This window comes from Trichomycterus rosablanca, chromosome 14 (genome assembly GCF_030014385.1).
Source record: "Trichomycterus rosablanca isolate fTriRos1 chromosome 14, fTriRos1.hap1, whole genome shotgun sequence".
Classification (NCBI taxonomy): domain Eukaryota; kingdom Metazoa; phylum Chordata; class Actinopteri; order Siluriformes; family Trichomycteridae; genus Trichomycterus; species Trichomycterus rosablanca.
Genome location: NC_086001.1, coordinates 27,001,812 through 27,027,858, shown reverse-complemented (window position 1 = coordinate 27,027,858; position 26,047 = coordinate 27,001,812). Strand labels below are relative to the sequence as shown.

Here is a 26,047-nt window from a genome sequence, read left to right as displayed (position 1 = left end):
TTTATAATGTTATAAATGTATTTATTATTTATATTGTTATAAATGTATTTGATTATTTATAATGTTATAAATGTATTTGTTTATAATGTTATAAATGTATTTGATTATTTATAATGTTATAAATGTATTTGATTATTTATAATGTTATAAATGTATTTGATTATTTATAATGTTATAAATGTATTTGATTATTTATAATGTTATAAATGTATTTATTATTTATAATGTTATGAATGTATTTGATTATTTATAATGTTATAAATGTATTTATTATTTATATTGTTATAAATGTATTTGATTATTTATAATGTTATAAATGTATTTGTTTATAATGTTATAAATGTATTTGATTATTTATAATGTTATAAATGTATTTGATTATTTATAATGTTATAAATGTGTTTGATTATTTATAATTTTATAAATGTATTTGATTATTTATAATGTTATAAATGGATTTATTATTTATAATGTTATAAATGTATTTATTATTTATAATGTTATAAATGTATTTATTTTTTATAATGTTATAAATGTATTTATTATTTATAATGTTATAAATGTATGTGATTATTTATAATGTTATAAATGTATTTGATTATTTATAATGTTATAAATATATGTGATTATTTATAATGTTATAAATGTATTTGATTATTTATAATGTTATAAATGTATTTATTATTTATAATGTTATAAATGTATTTATTATTTATAATGTTATAAATGTATGTGATTATTTATAATGTTATAAATGTATGTGATTATTTATAATGTTATAAATGTATGTGATTATTTATAATGTTATAAATGTATTTTATTATTTATAATGTTATAAATGTATTTTATTATTTATAATGTTATAAATGTATTTATTATTTATAATGTTATAAATGTATTTGATTATTTTCTGCTTCAGAACTGAACAAGGATTTCTGCTGCTCCTCGTGTCCACGTTCCTCTACAACCCAAAATCAGCTCCACAATCACATCAAGAGCTGCAACCATGATAAATATGAGACTCTGGTGAAGATTAAGACTGAACATGAGGATCTGACGCCCACCAGAAGCTCCAGTAATCAGCAAACGTCCTCTGGTACTGTCAGCATTCACACCTCTCTCAGTCCCACACAGGAAGAAGGAAACGTCTGCTCACAGTGTGGGAAGAGCTTCAAGTTCCAGAGTGTGCTCAAAAGACACCAGCGCATTCACACAGTAGAGAAACCGTATCAGTGCGCACAGTGTGTGAAGAGTTTTAATACACAGAGTAATCTTGAAGTACACCAGCACATGCACACTGGAGAGAAACCGTATCAGTGCTCACAGTGTGGAAAGCATTTTAATAGACAGAGTCATCTCAAAAGACACCAGCGCATTCACACTGGGGAGAAACCATATCAGTGTTCACAGTGTGGAAAGAGTTTTAATATACAGAGTAATCTCAAAACACACCAGCACATTCACACTGGAGAGAAACCGTATCAGTGCTCACAGTGTGGAAAGCATTTTAATAGACAGAGTCATCTCAAAAGACACCAGCGCATTCACACAGGAGAGAAACCATATCAGTGCTCACAGTGTGGAAAGAGTTTTAATGGACAGAGTTGTCTCAAAAGACACCAGCGCATTCACACTGGAGAGAAACCGTATCAGTGCTCACAGTGTGGAAAGAGTTTTAATGGACAGAGTCATCTCAAAAGACACCAGCGCATTCACACTGGAGAAAAACTGTATCAGTGCTCACAGTGTGGAAAGAGTTTTAATGGACAGAGTGCTCTGAAGAGACACCAGCACATTCACACTGGAGAGAATCCATATCAGTGCTCACAGTGTGGAAAGAGTTTTAATAGACAGACTAATCTCAAAATACACCAGCGCATTCACACTGGAGTAAAACCATATCAGTGCTCACAGTGTGGAAAGAGTTTTAATCGAAAGAGTGCTCTCAATACACACAAGCGCATTCACACTGGAGAGAAACCGTATCAGTGCTCACAGTGTGGAAAGAGTTTTAATGGACAGAGTGATCTAAAAAGACACCAGAACACTCACACGGGAGAGAAACCGTATCAGTGCTCACAGTGTGGAAAGAGTTTTAATATACCGAGTCATCTCAAAATACATCAGCGCATTCACACTGGAGAGAAACCGTGTCAGTGCTCACAGTGTGGAAAGAGTTTTATTACACAGAGTAATCTCAAAAAACACCAGCGCATTCACATTTTACAGAAATGATGCTCACAGTGTTGGGGAGAAATGTTTAGCAGTGAATGAATTATACTGTGTAATTAATAGGTCATTAATTACACAGTAAACATTAATAAGTAAATAGTAATAATAAAAGTATACATCTTTAGGTTAAACTATTACTGGGAAATAATGTGATTATCTATAGTGGAGTGAATGGTGGGTAGAACCAGGAGGTTTAGAGCCTGATGTAAGTGAATGCTATCAGTTAATAGTGAAAGTTAATTTAAAATAAAAGGTATTGGATCGGCTAGCATATATTGGTCTTAGTGATACTGTGCTTGATTGGTTTTCTTCATACATTTCTAGACGTGTACAGTAGACGTATTCACAGTAACTCTTGTTATTAGTGGTGTCCCTCAGGGCTCTGTCTTGAGGCCTATACTATTTATAATTTACCTGCTTCCCATTGGATGTATCTTTAGGAAATACAACATTCAATTTTGTTGTTATGCAGACGACACAGAGCTATACCTGTCCACTGTGCTCACGGCTACTCTTCCTCCTCCATCTCTCTCTCTGATTGTCTAATAGAATTAAGAACATGGTTCTCTTACAATTTTCTCACATTAAATGCTGATAAAACTGAAATTCTTCTTATAGGTAGAAAATCTCCTCTCTCTAAATCTAACAAATTCTCAGTGATGATGAAGAACTCAGTCGTCTCTCCTTCCACTCACAATCTTTCATTTCATGCACATATTAACAATATCACACGAGGTATGTGAATGAAGGGTGTAAGTGTATGTGTGTAGAGGTGGGCGGATCGATCCAAATATCGATAATATCGATACCAACGCTGGTATTGATATTGAGCAATACTCGTGTAAAAAGATCGATACTCAAGCTTTTTTTCTCTCCCGCACGCACTGACTGCTGCGCACACGGATTCATCACAGTCTCCCTGTCTGTCTGTAAGAGTAGCGCTGCGCTGTGTCACAGGCGCACCCCCCGTCTTTTGTTGTTGCACCGTCACGTGGTTCAGCGGCGCCAGCCAAACAGCCATGCAGGTAGGCTCAGCCTGGCCCGCCCACTCAGCGCTCTCCTCAGAAAAAACAGAATAAGTTTGAAACTGTTTACAGTATTTGTTGTGGTGTGTTAATTTTGTTGTATTGTGGTTTGTCAGCCCTCTACCTCAGGAGATTTTGTTTTAAGTTGTGTTGAGTGATATTTTTTTTAAAAACAGAATTGCACTGAAAGGAAGAAAATTCCTTATTTTTTATTGTTTTTGCTAAGAACAATTCTATTTGAAAAAAGAAACAAAGAAAGAAAGAACTAGAAAAGATGTCTAGTGAGGGGAGAATTTTTATTTTATTTTTGTATTGTGGTTTCTCCTTTTCTACCTCAAAAAAGATTTATTTTCCTAATGTTAAGGGAAACTTTGTTTTGTTACTGTTCCATTGTTTCTAAACAAAAATGTTGATTGTGATAACAAAGTATTTTGTTGTCACGTACAATGTTTGGCGAAATTGTATCCTAGGTCTTTTGGATCCTTTGGATCTATGAAGCTTAAATAATAAAAAGTATCGGTATCGGTATTGGCGATACCGGCCCTGCATTTACTTGGTATCGGATCGATACCAAAATTCCCGGTATCGCCCACCTCTAATGTGTGGGGGAGTAAGTTAATTACATGACATGAAAAACATGTCAAAAAGACATTGTTTACATCTAAAAAAAATTAGATGATTAACAATACTCCAGTAAAAAAAGAATACAGCACAGATTTACATATTTATAATATTACAAAAATACAAATAACCTCATGCAGACAGGACAAATATTACATTACATCAATATTACATCAGACAGATGACTTTATAGCGCCTTTTATTACGCCTATTTTGCACAAAGCTCTCTTCTGCAGACATCATGTCAGTCTGGACATCTGGGCATGCGCACATGCGCACTTGATTTGAGACCGTTATCTCAACCAAGTGTCTCGAGTTTCGCGTCAGGTGAACCGCGCGAAATACAAATTTAGTGTCAGTTTTAGTGATTTAATTTTCAGAAACGAGTCTGTTAAAGTACGTGCTGTGTATCTGCTTAAAGATAAAGTTCCTGCCACATGTGTTATTGAGTCAGAACATATTCCAGTTTTTAACAAATAATTACACACATTTTCAAAATTCTGTGTCTATTTTTCAAAACTCTACACACAAAACCCACAATTGCTCACGCAAAATGCAAAATGCCTCAAATCTCAAGCAAAATGACACACAACATTCAAAATGTCATAAACACATCTCAAAAGCAAGCATTGACCTCACATTGCAAACACTTTTGTCATAATATGACATTTTGGATACATTATGTACACACTGATGTTTAAAACCTAAAGCTCTTCTGTCTTTCATGGGATTCTACGTTTATTTCCATACAAACGTGCAGAGAGAAGGTGGAATATACACACAGAAGCAGTATTGAAACCAAAAACATTTATTTTTTCCAAATCATTTGCTGCTCTAAATACAATGTTTGTACTACGGTGGCCGAGAAGTGCAAAACAAATTTACATTTCAGAAAACAAAATTACAAAAAAACTAAAACAAATTTACAACAAAAGCAAAAACAAATTTACAAGTGCTCGGGTACCCAGTGTTTGTAAATTTGTTTTGGCATATGTAAAAGTGTTTCAGCACTTGTAAATTTATTTTCGGCATATGTAATTTTGTTTTCTAAAATGTATATTTGTTTTGCACTTCCCGGCCGCACATTTCTGACGGAAAAGGCAGGGACAATAAACCGGAAGTGCGTGTTGCTTACCTGCTGTCAATCAAACTGTTTCTCAGCGATAAAGTGAACGGAGTTTGTGATGGTGACGATAAACAAGGTTTTGTCTAGTTTGTGGAAATCATTTTATCCAGTTGACCCGCTATTGTTTTTCTTGTGGAAAGTTTTGTGCAGATGTTTAGACGTGGCGTGTGCATCTCTATTTACCGTCCGCTCTTCTAAACATCTAAGGAATTCCCACAAGAACAACAAAAGCGAAATAATGAAAATAATTAACACAAAATGGACAAAACATTGTTTATTAGGGACGGAACATTTGATACCGAGGCTTGTTGAAGCTTGTTTCACTTTTGTAACACTGGACTCAGCATGTGCGGGACTGATGAAGCTTTGTGCTGAGTTTTATCTCACTCACTATATAAGAGACAATCAAACCAGGGTTACCCACCGTCCTGTAACATACACAATCCTGCTTTATCTGGAGACTAAACGCCGCGTTCAGTATTGAACTGATACAGGACGCTTTGTTCCGTATTTTTATCAATGGGAGACTGAGGGAATTATATTAAGTAGTGTTCACTTTTATTCTTAGTAACGGTGTGTGTGCGCTGGTTATAGCAGCAGGGGGGGACCTTACACAGTCATGAGAACAAAGGTTTTATTTATGGTGTTTAACATTTATTATTTTCATTCTTTATAATAAGTCAGAACCATATTTTAGGCAAAACAACGCACTCCGCCCACTGTGCTACACATACAGCGGTTTATTAAACAGGTTATGTCACGTTACTAAGAATAAAAGTGAACACTACTTAATATAATGAATTAAGCAGCAGTTTCCTTCTGTTTTATACACCACACCGTCTCCCATTGATAAAAATACGGAACAAAGCGTCCTGTATCAGTTCAATACAGAACGCGGCGTTTAGTCTCCAGATAAAGAAGGATTGTGTATGTTACAGGACGGTGGGTAACCCTGGTTTGATTGTCTCTTATATAATCAGTGAGATAAAACACAGCACAAAGCTTCATCAGTCCCGCACATGCTGCTTTAATATAAGTTCCGATACACTGAGTCCAGTGTTACAAAAGTGAAACAAGCTTTAAAGCCTCGGTATCAAATGTTCCGTCCCTAATAAACAATGTTTTGTCCATTTTGTGTTAATTATTTTCATTATTTCGCTTTTGTTGTTCTTGTGGGAATTCCTTAGATGTTTAGAAGAGCGGACGGTAAATAGAGATGCACACGCCACGTCTAAACATCTGCACAAAACTTTCCACAAGAAAAACAATAGCGGGTCAACTGGATAAAATGATTTCCACAAACTAGACAAAACCTTGTTTATCGTCACCATCACAAACTCCGTTCACTTTATCGCTGAGAAACAGTTTGATTGACAGCAGGTAAGCAACACGCACTTCCGGTTTATTGTCCCTGCCTTTTCCGTCAGAAATGTGCGGCCGGGAAGTGCAAAACAAATATACATTTTAGAAAACAAAATTACATATGCCGAAAATAAATTTACAAGTGCTGAAACACTTTTACATATGCCAAAACAAATTTACAAACACTGGGTACCCGAGCACTTGTAAATTTGTTTTAGTTTTTTTGTAATTTTGTTTTCTGAAATGTAAATTTGTTTTGCACTTCTCGGCCACCGTATTGTACAGCACATAAGAAGAAAAAAATCCAACCACCATATGTAGTTGGACAGAAACCAAACACATCTATGAAAAAGCTAATTTCAAACAAATAATTTTATTTTTTACCAAAAAATTAATTGTGTGTGTGTGTTGGTTGGGGGGAGGGTAGGGGTTGGGTCTGTGTCTAGGCTTCATCTCTCCTCCGGGCTGGGTCTGGCCACAGTACTTCATCCACGTCGCATGCTATGTCCTCTCTTGCTAAACACAGAGGAAAGAACCTTCTTGCATGGCGCATCCATCCTTGAATAGAGGCAGCGTCAATGTCGCCACATGCTTCCTCTATTGCTTGGAGAAGTGGAATGCGGGCACAGGGACGACGATCATATCACCAGCGCCATGTGGAGAAAAATTCCTCAATCGCTCTCTTTGCTTCCCTTCTTTGCCCTCGTCCTCTTCCCTGTCACTCTTGTCCTCTTCCTCCCCTTCCTCTCCTTCCAACTCCTTCTCCTCAAACCCGAACTCCTTGTGATCTGCCTCTACCTCCAACTCTCCTGGCTCTCTCTGCGTTGTCATTCATAGTTCAAAACAGACATCTTGACCTATGTCAATATGTGACCTATGCTAATGATTCTTTGGTGTTCAATAAAGTAATGAGTGTTAGCACATGTGAGGAGTGAGAGTGAAACACTGGTGATTTAGTGTGGCATTTTGATAGGTTGTGTTTGAAAAAAGAAATCAAGTTACTTCCTGTTTGATTTTTGTGTATTAGGTAGAAAATTGTGTGTGGAGTTTTGCAAAATGTGTTTTAAAAAATTGAAAACTGAGTCAGACACTGAGAATTAGTGTGTGGTTTTGCAGATTTGGTGTGGGGTTATGGTGTTTGAAGGACATGTTTAGAAAGTTGTGTGACAAGCAAATATTTAGTGTGTAAGCAGCAGTGTTGTGCGTGAACGAGTTCAAAAGAACGCGTTCATTGAACACGCTCATTTTTTCGTGAACGTTGAACTGAACGCAACACATTTTTAATAAAGAACTTGAACGTGAATTAGTTCACATTATGTGTCATGAACGGCAGACATCACTGTAAATGAACGTTGGAATTTGTTTTCCATTGAAAACTGAGTGACATCTGTTTTCTCTTTTGAAACGCAACGAGAGAAAGTTCCTCCCTCCTGTATTCTCGCTGGTGCCGCTTAAATCATGTATCACCAGACAGAAATGGTTTTGACATTGTGTGCGCAATGCATCGCAGTTTCCTTAAAAATAAAGTTTTTTGTGCCTTTGAGTTTTGCCTTCATTACCTTCATTCAATAGTTTCATTTCATACACACACATATGTATATATAATATCATATATATAAAATAATATATACATATTTCATATTATATATTCTTTTTTTAATTAAATGCTGGTAGATTTCATTGCACTAAGTATAGAACTGGTCTACCTTGTCTGTACTGCTGCAAGTTTCATCACCTGGTAAGAAACCCACAATTGCAGTGTCATGAGCAAATGTCTACAATGAGCAGTTTCAAAGAACGTATAGTGATTTCTAGCTTGTAGTGTGAAAAAAAGTATTTATTTGAATATCTCACGAAAAAAGTAAAATGAACTGAACTTTGAACTAGTTCAGAATTAAAATTGTGAACTTTGAACGTGAACTGTTCACTTTGAGCATGTATGAACTGAACTTGAACTAGTTCAGAAAAGCTGTGAACTGGCACAACACTGGTAAGCAGTTGAAAAAAACTGTAATAATAAGTCAGGAAAAAAACTCTGAAAAATATTTACAATAATTACAAATAATTGCACCTGGGACAAATATTGCACATTGTAATAATTTCACATGGGGAAAAAAGTCAAACATTGTTATGAATAATTTAAAGTGTGTGTGTGTGTGATCTGCTTGGAGCAGTGCTGGTTTTACAGTCTAACAGCAGCTGGAAGGAAGGACCTGCGGTACCGCTCCTTCCCACATTTGGGGTGAAGCAACCGGTCACTGAAGGAGCTGCCCAGTGCTGCCAGAGTCTCATGCATGGGGTGGGAGTCGTTGGAGCTTGGCTAGCATCCTCCTGTCTCCCACCACCTGCACTGGGTCTAAGGGGCTCCCCAGGACAGAGCCGGCCCTCTTAATGAGTTTGTCTAGTCTCTTCCTGTCCGCTGTAGAGATGCTGCTGCCCCAGCATACCACTCCATAAAAGATGGCTGATGCCACCACTGTGTCAAAGAAAGTCCTCAGGAGTGCCCCCCGCACTCCAAATGAACTCAGTCGCCTGAGTAGGTACAGTCTGCTCTGACCTTTTTTATAAAGTGCAGTAGTGTTAGCTGACCAGTCCAGTTTGTTATTTAGATGAACACCCAGGTACTTATAAGAGTCCACTCTCTCAATGTCCATTCTCTGGATGTTCACTGATGGTAAAGTGGGTCTGCACCTGCGGAAATCCACCACCAGCTCTTTGGTCTTCCCCACGTTTAACTGGAGGTGGTTCTGCAGACACCAGTCCATGAAGTCCTGAATCAGTCCTCTGTACGTGGATCCTCTTGTGGATCCTCTTGTGCTTATAGACTAGTTGGTTTGTAGTGTTATTTTTAAACTTCTACTGGTGTGAATGTGCGAGCTGGAAAACAAAACATGACATTAGAGAAACTACTTAGAAGAACGTCTAGGACTGACTGTAGTCCTCTCTAAAGCTACCTGAGTGGTGTTGGGGTAGTTACTCAAAAAAGTAATCCATTACTTATTACCCAGCTAGCCTTGTAATTGTGGCCCACTTCCGGCGCAGCTCCTGCCAGCCGAGCCTGCCGCATCTGGTTCAGTGCCGGCAGCCCGTGTCGGCTCTGACTCTTTTTGAATGACTGCCCAGAATCGGGCCAAATACACTGGCCCAAATCCGGATGCCAGATCTCCGCTTAATCTCCCATAACTGGGCCGGAATTGCCCCAAAACACTGCGATACCATTTATTTACCGTTTTCTTCTCCTTTCACATCCTCATAAATAAAATAGTACATTTATGCTACAGATTAACTACAGATTGTGCAGCAGAAAGTATTTTATTAAGATAATTGCAGCAAGTAGTATAATAATAATAATAATCAGAATATTAAAAAATAATCATCAGAATATTATAAAAGTGAACCAAAATGACAACTATATGAATATTATAAAGAAAATAACATATACACTGCCTGGCCAAAAAAAAGATCACACACTCCAATTGGTTGGACCGCCTTTAGCTTTGATTACGGCACACATTTGCTGTGGCATCGTTTCCACAAGCTTCTGCAATGTCACAACATTTATTTCTGTCCAGAGTTGCATTAATTTTTCCCCAAGATCTTGTATTGATGATGGGAGATTTGGACCACTGCGCAAAGTCTTCTCCAGCACATCCAAAAGATTCTCAATGGGGTTCAGGTCTGGACTCTGTGGTGGCCAATCCATGTGTGAAAATGATGTCTCATGCTCCCTGAACCACTCTTTCACAGTTTGAGCCCCGATGAATCCTGGCATTGTCATCTTGGAATATGCCCGTGCCATCAGGGAAAAAAAATCCATTGATGGAATAACCTGGTGGTTCAGTATATTCAGGTAGTCAGCTGACCTCATTCTTTGGGCACATAACGTTGCTGAACCTAGACCTGACTGACTGCAGCAACCCCAGATCATAGCACTGCCCCCACATGCTTGTACGGTAGGCACTAGGCATGATGGGTGCATCACTTCAGCCGCCTCTCTTCTTACCCTGATGCGCCCATCACTCTGAAACAGGGTAAATCTGGACTCATCAGACCACATGACCTTCTTCTATTGCTCCAGAGTCCAATCTTTATGCTCCCTAGCAAATTGAAGCCATTTTTGCTGGTTAGCCTCACTGACAAGTGGTTTTCTTAAGGCTACACAGCTGTTTAGTCCCAATCCCTTGAGTTCTCTTTGCATTGTGCGTGTGGAAATGCTCTTACTTTCACTATTAAACATCTCCCTACAAAACAGTTCTACTGGAGTTTTTCTACCATTTGATTTCACCAAATGTTTAAGTGATCGATCATTCAAGATTTTCCTTGAAGATGATGTTTCCCCACTGTCCTTCCACTTTTTAATAATGCGTTGGACAGTCCTTAACCCGATTTTAGTAGTTTCAGCAATCTCCTTAGATGTTTTCTCTGCTTGATGCATGCCAATAATTTGACCCCTCTGAAACAGATTAACATCTTTTCCACGACCACAGGATGTCTTTCCACATGGTTAACAAATGAGAAATGGGGTAAATAACGTGTTGCCAGCTGAAACATAATCACCCATGAAGTAATTATCCAATGGGAGGCTCATACCTATTTGCTTAGTTAAATCCAGGTGGTTGTCACGAAGCACTCACAGGCAGTATTAGGAATCAAGTGCAGGTTTTATTAAAGGCAATAAACAAGGTCAGAATCCAAAAACAGTCCAAGGTCATACACGGGTGATCAAAAATGTCCAAGCAAACAAATCCAAAGGGCAAAAGAGAATACTCACAATCCAGATACAGAAACAATCAAGGTCATACACTAATAAACAGATATACTCTAGAAAACGCTCAGAATTGCAAAACAAGACTTCGCAACAGGTGTTTCATTCTGTGGGGTATTTATACCCTCATAGAATGGCCGTCAAACAGGAAGTGGTTGCACGTTAGAAATCTGGAGACAGGGACCTCTGGTGGTGTGGAGGAGCAGCCACAGCCGGTGTGACATAACCCCCCTCCTGACGGGCGGCTCCCGACGCCGAGAACCCCTTCCTTTTGGGGCGTCCTCTGGGTTTAGGGGCTGGATGATCTGGAAAGTCCCTGTGAAAGTCCTCTATGAGTGAGGGATCTAAAATATCCCTTGCAGGGACCCAAGACCGCTCCTCTAGTCCATAGCCCTCCCAGTCGACCAGGTAGAACAATCTACCAGCACGGCGTGTTGAATCTAACAGCCGGCTTACACTGTAGGCGGGGGAACCATCCACGTCCAGCGGAGGAGGGGGTTCTGTCACAGCCAACTGCCTCTGGGAGGAAGAAGAAAACACTGGCTTCAGCAATGACACATGGAACGTAGGAGCGATACGATAAGAGGCAGGTAATTCCAATCTATATGATACCGGAGTAATTTGTTTCAATACCTTGAAAGGCCCCACAAATTTGGGGTTCAGCTTTTTACAAGGTAGTTTTAACTTTAGATCCCTTGTGGATAACCATACCCTCTGTCCTGGTCTGAAACCTGGTACTTCCCGTCTATGAAGGTCTGCTTTTACCTTTTGTCTACGAATCGCTCTCTGCAGCCTTACATGTGCCTCCTCCCATGTCTGCCTGCTCCTCCTCATCCAGTCGTCCACAGCTGGAACTATCGAAGGTTCTCCTGACCAGGGGAAGAGTGGTGGTTGATAGCCTAAAATACACTGAAAAGGAGTTATACCTGTCGACGAACTTCGCAGTGAATTTTGGGCATATTCCACCCAAGGCAAAAATCGGGCCCAATCCTGCTGGGAGCGGGAACAGTATGACCTAAGAAACCTGCCTATTTCTCCATTTAAACGCTCAGTTTGTCCGTTAGCTTGTGGATGGTACCCTGAGGTAAGGCTGATATTAATGTCAAGCAATCTACAGAACTCTTTCCAGACCTTGATGTAAACTGAGGTCCCCGATCTCATACAATGTCCTCTGGAATCCCATAAAACCGAAAAACATTGCTAAACAACTCTTCTGCCGTCTCTAGTGCGGAAGGTAGTTTTCTCATAGGGATAAGCCTACACGCCTTTGAAAACCGATCTATCATCACTAAGATAACCGTATTTCCTTGGGAAATAGGTAAATCTGTTATAAAATCCACTCCTAAATGCGACCACGGACGCTTAGGGATAAGGAGTGGTTCCAACAAACCTGCAGGTAACTGTCTAGAGGTCTTAGACTGAGTACACACTGGACATGCTTTTACAAATGTCTGAACGTCCTTCTCCAGTTCGTTCCACCAGAACTTGTTTTTCACTAAGTCCAGGGTTCTACTGATCCCTGGATGGCCTGAACTCGGGTTACTATGAATTCTCTCGATCAAATTTTGGCGTAATGTACTAGGAACAAACTCACGGTCTGGTGGACACGTCTCTGGAGAAGGTTCGTTCTCCTGTTCCCGGTGTATCTCGTCCATAAAATCCCATCTTATGGGTCCAATAATACATTCTGGTTTGATGATAGGATATGGCTGAATCTCCTCTCGTTCTCCGTCCCACAGGCGAGATAATGCATCCGCTTTGCTGTTCTTGGATGCTGGGCGATAAGACACGGTAAAATCAAATCTCGTAAAGAAGAGCGCCCATCTAGCCTGTCTGGTATTAAGCCTTTTAGCGGTCTTTAAATACTCCAGATTCTTATGATCTGTCAAAACCAAAAATGGATACCTAGCCCCCTCTAACCAGTGCCGCCATTCTTCCAATGCCAGTTTCATAGCCAGAAGCTCTCGATTGCCCACATCATAATTTCTTTCTGCATTACTCAACTTTCTTGAAAAGAAGGCGCATGGATGAAGTTTAGAAGGAGAACCACTTCTCTGAGACAATATGGCACCCACTCCTGAATCAGAAGCATCCACTTCAACAACGAAAGGATATTCTGGGTTAGGATGCTTTAAAATGGGAGCAACCACGAACCGATTCTTAATAGATTGGAAAGCTATTTCGGCTTTCTCGGTCCATTCTAGTTTTTTCTTTTTTCCCTTTAACAGGGAAGTGAGGGGAGCTGCTTCAATACTAAAGCCTCGAATGAATCGCCTATAAAAATTGCCAAACCCCAGAAATCTCTGCAGCTCCTTTATTGTGTTCGGTTGGGGCCATTGCACCACAGCATTCACCTTACCTTCATCCATGCGCACTCCTTCTTGGTCCACTACATAACCTAAAAACGAGACAGAGGATAAATGAAATTCGCACTTTTCCACCTTGACGAATAGCTTGTTTTCGAACAAACGAGCTAACACCCTCTTAACATGATCAATGTGTTTCTCCAGAGTTTTGGAATAAATTAAAATGTCATCGATGTACACTATGACCCACTGGTCAATCATGTCCCGCAAAACCTCATTTATGAAGGCCTGGAAAACAGAGGGCGCTATAGCCAAACCATAGGGCATCACCCTATACTCATAGTGCCCCCTGGTGGTTATAAATGCCGTTTTCCATTCATCACCTTTACGAATTCTAATGAGGTTATATGCACTCCTTAAGTCCAACTTAGTGAAAACCTTAGCACCACGAAGTTGTTCCAATGCTGCAGGGACTAAAGGCAGAGGATACTTGTATTTTACTGAAATGTCATTTAATCCTCTGTAGTCTATACAAGGACGCAGCCCCCCATCCTTCTTTTCCACAAAAAAGAAGCTGGCTGCAGCTGGAGAGGTGGATGGGCGAATATACCCCAGTTTTAGAGCCTCCTCCACATATTTCTCAAGTGCCTCAGTCTCTATCCGGGATAAGGGATAAATCCTGTTTCTAGGTGGTGTGCTGCCCTGCAACAGTTCTATAGCACAATCCCAAGGCCTATGTGGAGGTAGTTCACTAGCACCTTTTTTAGAAAACACCTCCCCCAGGGGTTTATAACAATCTGGAACATTGTCTGTTTCAACAGTATTGGGGCTTTCAACTGAAGTAGCCCTAATAGGCAAAGTCATACATGTTGTCCAACACTGCTTTCCCCATTTCTCTATTTCATTCCTTCCCCATGAAATGTGAGGCTGATGCCTAACTAGCCAAGGAAACCCCAGAATAATGTCATGTTGGGGAGCAGTAATGACAAAGAAGGAAATACTTTCCTCGTGAAGTGATCCAATTTTCATGGTAAGTTCCGTGGTGCGCTCTGTCACCGAGTTATTTCCCAGGATTCTACCATCCACAGCCTTTAGAACCATTGGAGAGGTGGTACTGGTTTGCGGGATCTGCAGCCTTTCAGCGATGGTGCGGTTTATGAAGTTCCCTGCGGCTCCCGAGTCAATGAGCGCTGAAACAAACGCAGACTCTGAACCCCAGAGCAACTGAACCTCTATGCTCATACACTTAACATTGATTTCAGGTTGAAGCATAAAACCTACCTCCAACACTTTTGCGGTCCTGGGGCGAGTTGGGCAGGATCTGCACAAATGATCATCTTTCCCACAGTAAAGACACCGTCTCTCTCGGAACCTCCTCTGTTTCTCCTCCTCGGAGAGGTGGGCTCTTCCCAACTCCATAGGTTCAGGATCCCGGTCCATTCTTTCTGTTGACTCGGTGGAGTTCATTACTCGCCTGATCATCCTACCGTCATACAGCAGATTGTCCAATGTAATGGTATGCCGAATATAATCATCCATGTTCATGGACGCACCTCGAACGGCCATTTCTGCCTGCAGTTCCGGTCTGAGACCTCGTTTAAACATTGTCAATAACGCTGGTTCATTCCAACCGCTCCCAGCCGCAATAGTTCGGAACTCCAGCGCATATTCTGATGCCTTCCTTCTTCCCTGCTTTAGTTCACAGAGTTTGGTGCCGCTATTACGCCCTGCTTGTGGATGATCAAACACTTCTTTAAAAACAGAATAAAACAGAACTTCCGACTTTAACACATCGCTACCTTGGGTCCATAATGCAGTAGCCCACTCCTTAGCTTTTCCGGTGAGTAATGACATGACAAAATGGATCTTGTCAGCTTCACCACGGAATTGTTCAGGATGGTGTTCTATAAAAATACTACACTGCATCAAAAAACTTTTGCACAAGTCCATTGACCCATCATACCTCTCCGGTAGGGCGATATGTACTCGAGAACTCACCATAGTGGATGGTACTGTACTCACATGCCCTTGGGCTATGGTTGAGTGTTCCGGTTCAACATGGTCTGGTAGTGGAGGTGCCGTCCTCAGCAACATTTCTTGCAAGAGACATGCAATCTCTTCCATTCGTTGTTCTTGCCGAGCCAATCGGTTATCAAAACCTGCTGATTCCATCTTAGGCGAAGTCTTCTGTCACGAAGCACTCACAGGCAGTATTAGGAATCAAGTGCAGGTTTTATTAAAGGCAATAAACAAGGTCAGAATCCAAAAACAGTCCAAGGTCATACACGGGTGATCAAAAATGTCCAAGCAAACAAATCCAAAGGGCAAAAGAGAATACTCACAATCCAGATACAGAAACAATCAAGGTCATACACTAATAAACAGATATACTCTAGAAAACGCTCAGAATTGCAAAACAAGACTTCGCAACAGGTGTTTCATTCTGTGGGGTATTTATACCCTCACAGAATGGCCGTCAAACAGGAAGTGGTTGCACGTTAGAAATCTGGAGACAGGGACCTCTGGTGGTGTGGAGGAGCAGCCACAGCCGGTGTGACAGTGGTGACCTTTTTTTTGGCCAGGCAGTGTAATTGCATATAAGAATAATAATTATAAAAGTGAACAATATTGTAAATATAAATACTATACTACGCATACACAATACTACTAAACATACTACTACTACTACATCTACTAATACATACCATAAATATTTATCACACACATATGTCACATATATATATACAGTGTATCACAAAAGTGAGTACACCCCTCACATTTCTGCAAATATTTCATTATATCTTTTCATGGGACAACACTATAGACATGAAACTTGGATATAACTTAGAGTAGTCAGTGTACAACTTGTATAGCAGTGTAGATTTACTGTCTTCTGAAAATAACTCAACACACAGCCATTAATGTCTAAATAGCTGGCAACATAAGTGAGTACACCCCACAGTGAACATGTCCAAATTGTGCCCAAATGTGTCGTTGTCCCTCCCTGGTGTCATGTGTCAAGGTCCCAGGTGTAAATGGGGAGCAGGGCTGTTAAATTTGGTGTTTTGGGTACAATTCTCTCATACTGGCCACTGGATATTCAACATGGCACCTCATGGCAAAGAACTCTCTGAGGATGTGAGAAATAGAATTGTTGCTCTCCACAAAGATGGCCTGGGCTATAAGAAGATTGCTAACACCCTGAAACTGAGCTACAGCATGGTGGCCAAGGTCATACAGCGGTTTTCCAGGACAGGTTCCACTCGGAACAGGCTTCGCCAGGGTCGACCGAAGAAGTTGAGTCCACGTGTTCGGCGTCATATCCAGAGGTTGGCTTTAAAAAATAGACACATGAGTGCTGCCAGCATTGCTGCAGAGGTTGAAGACGTGGGAGGTCAGCCTGTCAGTGCTCAGACCATACGCCGCACACTGCATCAACTCGGTCTGCATGGTCGTCATCCCAGAAGGAAGCTGACGCACAAGAAAGCCCGCAAACAGTTTGCTGAAAACAAGCAGTCCAAGAACATGGATTACTGGAATGCCCTGTGGTCTGACGAGACCAAGATAAACTTGTTTGGCTCAGATGGTGTCCAGCATGTGTGGCGGCGCCCTGGTGAGAAGTACCAAGACAACTGTATCTTGCCTACAGTCAAGCATGGTGGTGGTAGCATCATGGTCTTGGGCTGCATGAGTGTTGCTGGCACTGGGGAGCTGCAGTTCATTGAGGGAAACATGAATTCCAACATGTACTGTGACATTCTGAAACAAAGCATGATCCCCTCCCTTCGAAAACTGGGCCTCATGGCAGTTTTCCAACAGGATAACGACCCCAAACACAACCTCCAAGATGACAACTGCCTTGCTGAGGAAGCTGAAGGTAAAGGTGATGGACTAAACCCAATTGAGCACCTGTGGCGCATCCTCAAGTGGAAGGTGGAGGAGTTCAAGGTGTCTAACATCCACCAGCTCCGTGATGTCATCATGGAGGAGTGGAAGAGGATTCCAGTAGCAACCTGTGCAGCTCTGGTGAATTCCATGCCCAGGAGGGTTAAGGCAGTGCTGGATAATAATGGTGGTAACACAAAATATTGACACTTTGGGCACAATGTGGACATGTTCACTGTGGGGTGTACTCACTTATGTTGCCAGCCATTTAGACATTAATGGCTGTGTGTTGAGTTATTTTCAGAAGACAGTAAATCTACACTGCTATACAAGCTGTACACTGACTACTCTAAGTTATATCCAAGTTTCATGTCTATAGTGTTGTCCCATGAAAAGATATAATAAAATATTTGCAGAAATGTGAGGGGTATACTCACTTTTGTGATACACTGTATATATACAGTATATATATATAAATATAGCAAATATCAATACTATCCTATACATACATAATAGTACTATACATACTATGTACTACGATATATATAGGTAAAGTTCTTCACATTTCTTTTGGTCTTGCTTTTTCCAGTCTTTTTTTCTGCCGCCATCTTTTATATATTTTTCAATTTCCTCATCGACTGCTTTGCTGCATGAATTCTGTCTCACAGCACCTGCAGAAGTATAGGGGTTCGGATAGGGATTAACAGACTGAAAGCCTATTATTAAGTTTTAGTAAATCTGCTAGTTTATTGCAGTAAATAACCTGAAATAGAAAATCTGTGCAATTTAGATTCTGTACTTTTTGTTTAATAATTTAGCTATTTAGAGACAGGACTGTTTTCTGTTTATGTTGTACATCTAATAACCCCATCTACCATATGGAAGTCTACCATTTATTTCAGCTCAGAGTCTGTCTAATTTACATTCATGTCTGAGTTTATTAACATGTTGCATGGTGCTGATCTTTTACAGGCCAAGGAATGAGCAAAGTTCTACTTGCTGTCCATGTTTACTGCAATGTCAGAGAGAAAACTCAAGTATAACAAGTATAATAACAAGTATTTTAGTAAAAAGTAGTGAGAAAGAAAAAGTTTCTTATAACAGAAATAATATAAAGAAGTACAGACACTTCAGTTAAGTTAACTGTCATCTACAATTAACTTTTAAAATAACTTTCTATAAAAATAAGTTTTTGTTCGTTATTCAGTCACACAAAGAGAACAGTTGCAAAAGTCACTGAAAAGACTGCAACGGTCTTTTACAAATGTAACTATGTACAATACCAAATAATACACCAATCAGCCACAACATTAAAACCACCTCATTGTATGTATACTCTTTTTCTATCAGCTTCACTAACCATATAGGTGCACTTTGTAGCTCTACAGTTCCACTGTCGTCCATCAGTTCCTCTGCATACTTTGTTAGCCCCCTTTTACCTTATTCTTCAATGGTCAGGACCTCCACAGGACCACCTCAGAGCAAGTATTATGGGTGGCGGATCATTCTCAGCACTGCAGTGACACGGACATGGTGGTGGTGTGTTAGTGTGTATTGTGCTGGTTTAAAAGGATCACAAGCAGCAGTGTTGCTGGACTTTTTAAACAATGAGTCCACTTACTGTCCACACTATTATTGTACACACCTGCTTTGTTGGTCCACCTTGTGGATGTAGTCAGAGATGGTAGTTCGTCTGTTGTTTAATACTGTATTACTATTATTATTATTATTATTATTATAATTATCATTATTATTATTATTGTTGTTGTCTTGTTGTTATTATTATTATTGTCATTATTATTGTTGTTTTGTTGTTATTATTATTATTATTGTTATTATTATTATTGTTGTTTTGTTGTTATTATTATTATTGTTGTTTTGTTTTGAACGATTCCTCTTTTTCAACGGCTCGCATCGCACTGTTGCTATGGTGACGCTCGTCTGCCGGCGCTGAATCAGAGACTGGACGCTGGGCCACAGCTGGACAACCAGCGTCGGCGCGCACGCGTTTCTACGAGCACCAGCCAAACCCAGCTGTGGTAACAACTGGACCGGATCTGGCTACATTCATTCTGTCCGATTCTGACACTCGGCCGACGGTGCCGATAGAAAAGTGGGAACTGGGCCAGATGATTGTGCTAGCTGGGTACTTAACTAAAATTGTAATGGGATTACTTTACTCATTACATCCTGGAAAATATAATCTCGTTCCTCATTACTTTACTTTCACGTTACATTCTAAACCCAAACAAATTCTATTTATTTACTTTATTTATTTAGTTTCAGAAAAATCCTCTCTTGTGCAGAGATGTGCCTGTGTTTGTTTCTGCTTTAAAACATACACGCCATGAACCAATCAGATTTAACATCATTAAACGAGTTTATTCCTTAATTATTTGTCCTTATACTAGAGGAGCGACTCGGTTCTTTTAGTTCATTTCAAAAGAGTCATTCAATAGAATCGGTTCGTTCGCGAACGACTCATCCCTCATCACAGTAACTGTAACGTCATTACAAATATGTAACTGTAACGCGTTACATGACTTCGTTACAGATAAAAAGTCATCACGTGACTGTACCGCGTTCCCCCCAACACTGTAGCTGAGAGATCCAGGGCTAATGGAGATGTTTTACTGCTAAGCTGCTGTTCAACTCCAGTCCAGTTGGTGGCGCTGGTGCGTCTTAAGTTGTTCTGCCAACCGCCATTAAACATCATAAGAAGAACAAGAAGCTGCTGTGTTTGTACTGTAGAGCCTCATCTGTAAGTAAAATATGTATTTAATTATAACCACATTCTAATTAATAATAAAACTAGAGTTCATAATAAAACATCACTGTGAGGATTTGAGGAGCTTTAACTTCAGTTTTATTTAAACACACAAACTATTAGCTGCTCCGCTAACTGTTAGCATCACACATGATTCAGTACTGATGAACCGATTCATTGAACCGATGAATCAGTGGATTGTAACGGATTCAGAGTTTATTCATTATTAAATGTAACATTTTGATATAAACGCGTCACATTTTCAGCTTTGTTTACAGTTTGTAATGTTTGATAGAAACAGCGAGTTCTTGTAGCTTTGTTTACAGGTTGTTTTACAGGTTTATAGTAAAAGTTAACAGTATTAGTACAGCACTGTTATTGGGAGTGGATGAGAAACTAGATGTAAAGAACATCAGACTTAATCATTTCACTTTGGGCCACAAAACCACTTCCACCAAACTCAAAGGCTTGTTTCCCAGACAGGGATTAAGGCTTATAGTCCAGGACTACATTTAGCTTTAAATAGAGAATCTCCATTCAAAATGCTGTGTAGTCTAGGACTAGGCTTAATCCCTGTCTGTGAAACCAACCCAAAAAGTTCTATTAGAAGTCTTTTTTGTCTGATGCTGCTCAGTCCCACAATAGTTTCAACATTTTCACTCTGTTTACAGCCTCACAGCATTAAAAATAAACAGTTAAAGAGTCTGAAAGAATATTCCTGGATTTCTCTTTAATAAGGAATAAAGTGCATTTGTCTATCTGTCCGTCTGCCTGTCAGATCTTTTAATAATGCAGTCAGCAGAAGAGGGACACGTCACCCCCATAGATCTACAAAATGAAGGATTCCAAGAGAAACTAATAAAAAAGGAGGAGGAAGAAGATGGAAGTTACTTCTGTAAGTAAATGTGGAGCAATTTGCCATGTTAGTACAGTACAGTGTGGTTAGTATAGTAGAAATAATAAGAGAATGTGGATAGTGGGATTAGAACCTGTACTGTACCGTACTGTCCTGTGTAGAAGTGCTGATACTTCCAGTCTGGATTAAATCTAAGTAGTATTTATTTGTGGTAACTAAACCCACAACCTTCAGTTTCCTCCAGTTGTTGAGTTTCTTCTTCACATATTGATGAATTTCAGATGAAGGATCTTTAATCCCTGTGGAACACGTCACCTCTGAGGAACACCTCACCCCAGAGGAGCAACAGTGTGGAGGTTTCCAGATGAAGCCTGTGAAGAAGGAAGAACCTGAAGATAAAGATGAACTCAGTAAGATATTTTTTATCTTGAGTAAAATAAGATTTGGATGGAATAGAATCAGAGGAACCTGGGATGAAGCATCATACAGTGAAAGCTTGTATTGTGCTCATGCAGATCAGTGTGAGCAGGAAGTGATGAATGCAGGATGAATCACGTTACAGGACTTTAGCATCAGATCTCAGTTTAACAATTACTAACAGTATTTATTATTTATAATGTTATAAATGTATTTGATTATTTATAATGTTATAAATGTATTTGATTATTTATAATGTTATAAATGTAATTGATTATTTATAATGTTATAAATGTATTTATTATTTATAATGTTATAAATGTATTTGATGATTTATAATGTTATAAATGTATTTGATTATTTATAATATTATAAATGTATTTGATTATTTATAATATTATAAATGTATTTGATTATTTATAATGTTATAAATGTATTTAATTATTTATAATGTTATAAATGTATTTGATTATTTATAATGTTATAAATGTATATTATTATTTATAATGTTATAAATATATTTGATTATTTATAATGTTTTAAATGTATTTGATTATTTATAATGTTATAAATGTATTTGATTATTTATAATATTATAAATGTATTTGATTATTTATAATGTTTTAAATGTATTTGATTATTTATAATGTTATAAATGTATTTGATTATTTATAATGTTATAAATGTATTTGATTATTTATAATGTTATAAATGTATTTGATTATTTATAATATTATAAATGTATTTGATTATTTATAATGTTATAAACGTATTTGATTATTTATAATATTATAAATGTATTTGATTATTTATAATGTTATAAACGTATTTGATTATTTATAATATTATAAATGTATTTGATTATTTATAATATTATAAATGTATTTGATTATTTATAATATTATAAATGTATTTGATTATTTATAATGTTATAAACGTATTTGATTATTTATAATATTATAAATGTATTTGATTATTTATAATATTATAAATGTATTTGATTATTTATAATGTTATAAATGTATTTGATTATTTATAATGTTATAAACGTATTTGATTATTTATAATATTATAAATGTATTTGATTATTTATAATATTATAAATGTATTTGATTATTTATAATATTATAAATGTATTTGATTATTTATAATATTATAAATGTATTTGATTATTTATAATGTTATAAACGTATTTGATTATTTATAATATTATAAATGTATTTGATTATTTATAATATTATAAATGTATTTGATTATTTATAATATTATAAATGTATTTGATTATTTATAATATTATAAATGTATTTGATTATTTATAATGTTATAAATGTATTTGATTATTTATAATGTTATAAACGTATTTGATTATTTATAATATTATAAACGTATTTGATTATTTATAATATTATAAATGTATTTGATTATTTATAATATTATAAATGTATTTGATTATTTATAATGTAATAAATGTATTTGATTATTTATAATGTTATAAACGTATTTGATTATTTATAATATTATAAATGTATTTGATTATTTATAATGTTATAAACGTATTTGATTATTTATAATATTATAAATGTATTTGATTATTTATAATATTATAAATGTATTTGATTATTTATAATATTATAAATGTATTTGATTATTTATAATGTTATAAACGTATTTGATTATTTATAATATTATAAATGTATTTGATTATTTATAATATTATAAATGTATTTGATTATTTATAATGTTATAAATGTATTTGATTATTTATAATGTTATAAACGTATTTGATTATTTATAATATTATAAATGTATTTATTATTTATAATGTTATAAATGTATTTATTATTTATAATGTTATAAATGTATTTGATTATTTATAATGTTATAAATGTATTTGATTATTTATAATATTATAAATGTATTTGATTATTTATAATGTTATAAACGTATTTGATTATTTATAATATTATAAATGTATTTGATTATTTATAATATTATAAATGTATTTGATTATTTATAATGTTATAAATGTATTTGATTATTTATAATATTATAAATGTATTTGATTATTTATAATGTTATAAACGTATTTGATTATTTATAATATTATAAATGTATTTGATTATTTATAATGTTATAAACGTATTTGATTATTTATAATATTATAAATGTATTTGATTATTTATAATATTATAAATGTATTTGATTGTTTATAATGTTATAAATGTATTTGATTATTTATAATATTATAAATGTATTTGATTATTTATAATGTTATAAATGTATTTGATTATTTATAATGTTATAAATGTATTTGATTATTTATAATGTTATAAATGTATTGATTATTTATAGGGCTGTCGAAGTTAACGCGATAATAACGCATTAACGCAATCTCAATTTAACGCGATTAAGATAAATAGTGCCATTAACGCAAATTCTAGTTCATGTTGAGACTTGACTGGTAGAACAAACGTTTTAATGTCGGACATGTCACCGTTTTTCATTTGCGGTTTGTTAACAAAATGTAAAAGAGCGTCGTAGCATCTGCACTTGCATAATAAAGAAATAAATACACGCTATATTCACAAGTTGTCGGGAGCAGAACACTTTATTAACTTATTCTGTTACGGTAAAGAATACCGGACAGCTGAGTCAAGCACGTTGTCCATGAACTATGGAAGCCCCAAAGGGTCAAAACACACTCACTTCGTGTAGAAACGTCCATCAAACCATTGGATAGTATTACTGCCTAGTATGTGAGTGAATAAAACTCCCTTACAGTTTTCTCTTGTCCCAGCAGTTTTTAACATAAGTACATTTAGCATAAAATGTGTTCACCATTTTAATTGTAACATTTCACTTAAAAATCCTTGTTTTCTATAACATTTACACAGATTTTTTTTAATGCGATTAATCACGATTAACTATATGAAATTCTGAGATTAATCGCGATTAAAAATTTTAATCGTTTGACAGCCCTAATTATTTATAATGTTATAAATGTATTTAATTATTTTGTGCTTCAGAACTGAACAAGGATTTCTGCTGCTCCTCGTGTCCACGTTCCTCTACAACCCAAAATCAGCTCCACAATCACATCAAGAGCTGCAACCATGATAAATATGAGACTCTGGTGAAGATTAAGACTGAACATGAGGATCTGACGCCCACCAGAAGCTCCAGTAATCAGCAAACGTCCGCTGGTACTGTCAGCATTAACACCTCTCTCAGTCCCACACAGGAAGAAGGAAACGTCTGCTCACAGTGTGGGAAGAGCTTCAAGTTCCAGTGTCATCTCAAAATACACCAGCGCATTCACACTGGAGAGAAACTGTATCAGTGCTCACAGTGTGGAAAGAGGTTCAGGTTCCAGTGTCATCTCAAAATACACCAGCGCATTCACACAGGAGAGAAACCATATCAGTGCTCACAGTGTGAAAAGAGTTTTATTACACAGGGTGATCTTAAAAAACACCAGCGCATTCACACTGCAGAGCAACCGTATCAGTGCTCACAATGTGGGAAGAGTTTTCTTAGACAGAGTGAGCTCAAAATACACCAGCGCATTCACACTGGAGAGAAACCATATCAGTGCTCACAGTGTGGGAAACGTTTTAATAGACAGAGTGATCTAAAAAAACACCAGCGCATTCACACTGGCGAAAAACCATATCAGTGCTCACAGTGTGGGAAGCGTTTTAATACACAGAGTAAGCTCAAAACACACCAGCGCATTCACACTGGAGAGAAACCATATCAGTGCTCACAATGTGGAAAGAGTTTTAATACAAAGTGTGAGCTCAAAATACACCAGCGCATTCACACTGGAGAGAAACCGTATCAGTGCTCACTCTGTGGGAAAAGTTTTAATCAACAGACTCATTTCAAAACACACCAGCACATTCACAGTGGAGAGAAACCATATCAGTGCTCACAGTGTGGAAGGGGTTTTAATACAAAGAGTGATTTGAAAAAACACCAGCACATTCACTCTGGAGAGAAACCATATCAGTGTTCACAGTGTGGAAAGAGTTTTAATCAACAGAGTAATCTCAAAAGACACCAGCACATTCACACTGGAGAGAAAACGTTTCAGTGCTCACAGTGTGGTAAGGGTTTTATTACAAAGAGTGATCTCATAACCCACCAGCGCATTCACACTGGAGAGAAACCGTATCAGTGTTCACAGTGTGGAAAGAGTTTTAATACAAAGAGTGTGGTTAAAATACACCAGCGCATTCACACTGGAGAGAAACCATATCAGTGCTCACAGTGTGGGAAGAGTTTTAATCAAAAGAGTCATATCAAAATCCACCAGCGCATTCACACTGGAGAGAAACCGTATCAGTGCTCACAATGTGAAAAGAGTTTTACTAGACAGAGTGAGCTCAAAATCCACCAGCGCATTCACAGTGGAGAGAAACCGTATCAGTGCTCACAATGTGGGAAGAGCTTTAATACAAAGAGTGCTCTTAAAAGACACCAGGGCATTCACACTGGAGAGAAACATTAGCTGCATCCAGAGTTGCATACTAACAGAGTCTGTACTAGATTGGAGGAAGTACGCAGCGCTTTCAGTACAGAAGTGTGCAGTATGCACACAACACTAGGGGTGGGCAATATGGCCTTTAAAAAATATCACTCGCGATACAAAAGAACACTTTTGTTTTGCAGACACTCAGGAA

At 37.3% G+C, this 26,047-nt stretch overlaps 1 protein-coding gene across 1 annotated transcript; it reads left to right on the top strand.

Moving 5' to 3' along the window:
- Window positions 1–1,158: 1,158 nt before the first annotated feature.
- LOC134326261 (zinc finger protein 850-like) lies at window positions 1,159–26,047 on the top strand (the record flags this gene model as incomplete). The annotated part of the gene is made up of 3 exons (XM_063008430.1): window positions 1,159–2,152; window positions 4,300–4,304; window positions 24,871–26,047. Coding segments are annotated over 3 exons (2,004 nt in total), but the record flags the coding sequence as incomplete, so codon positions are not given.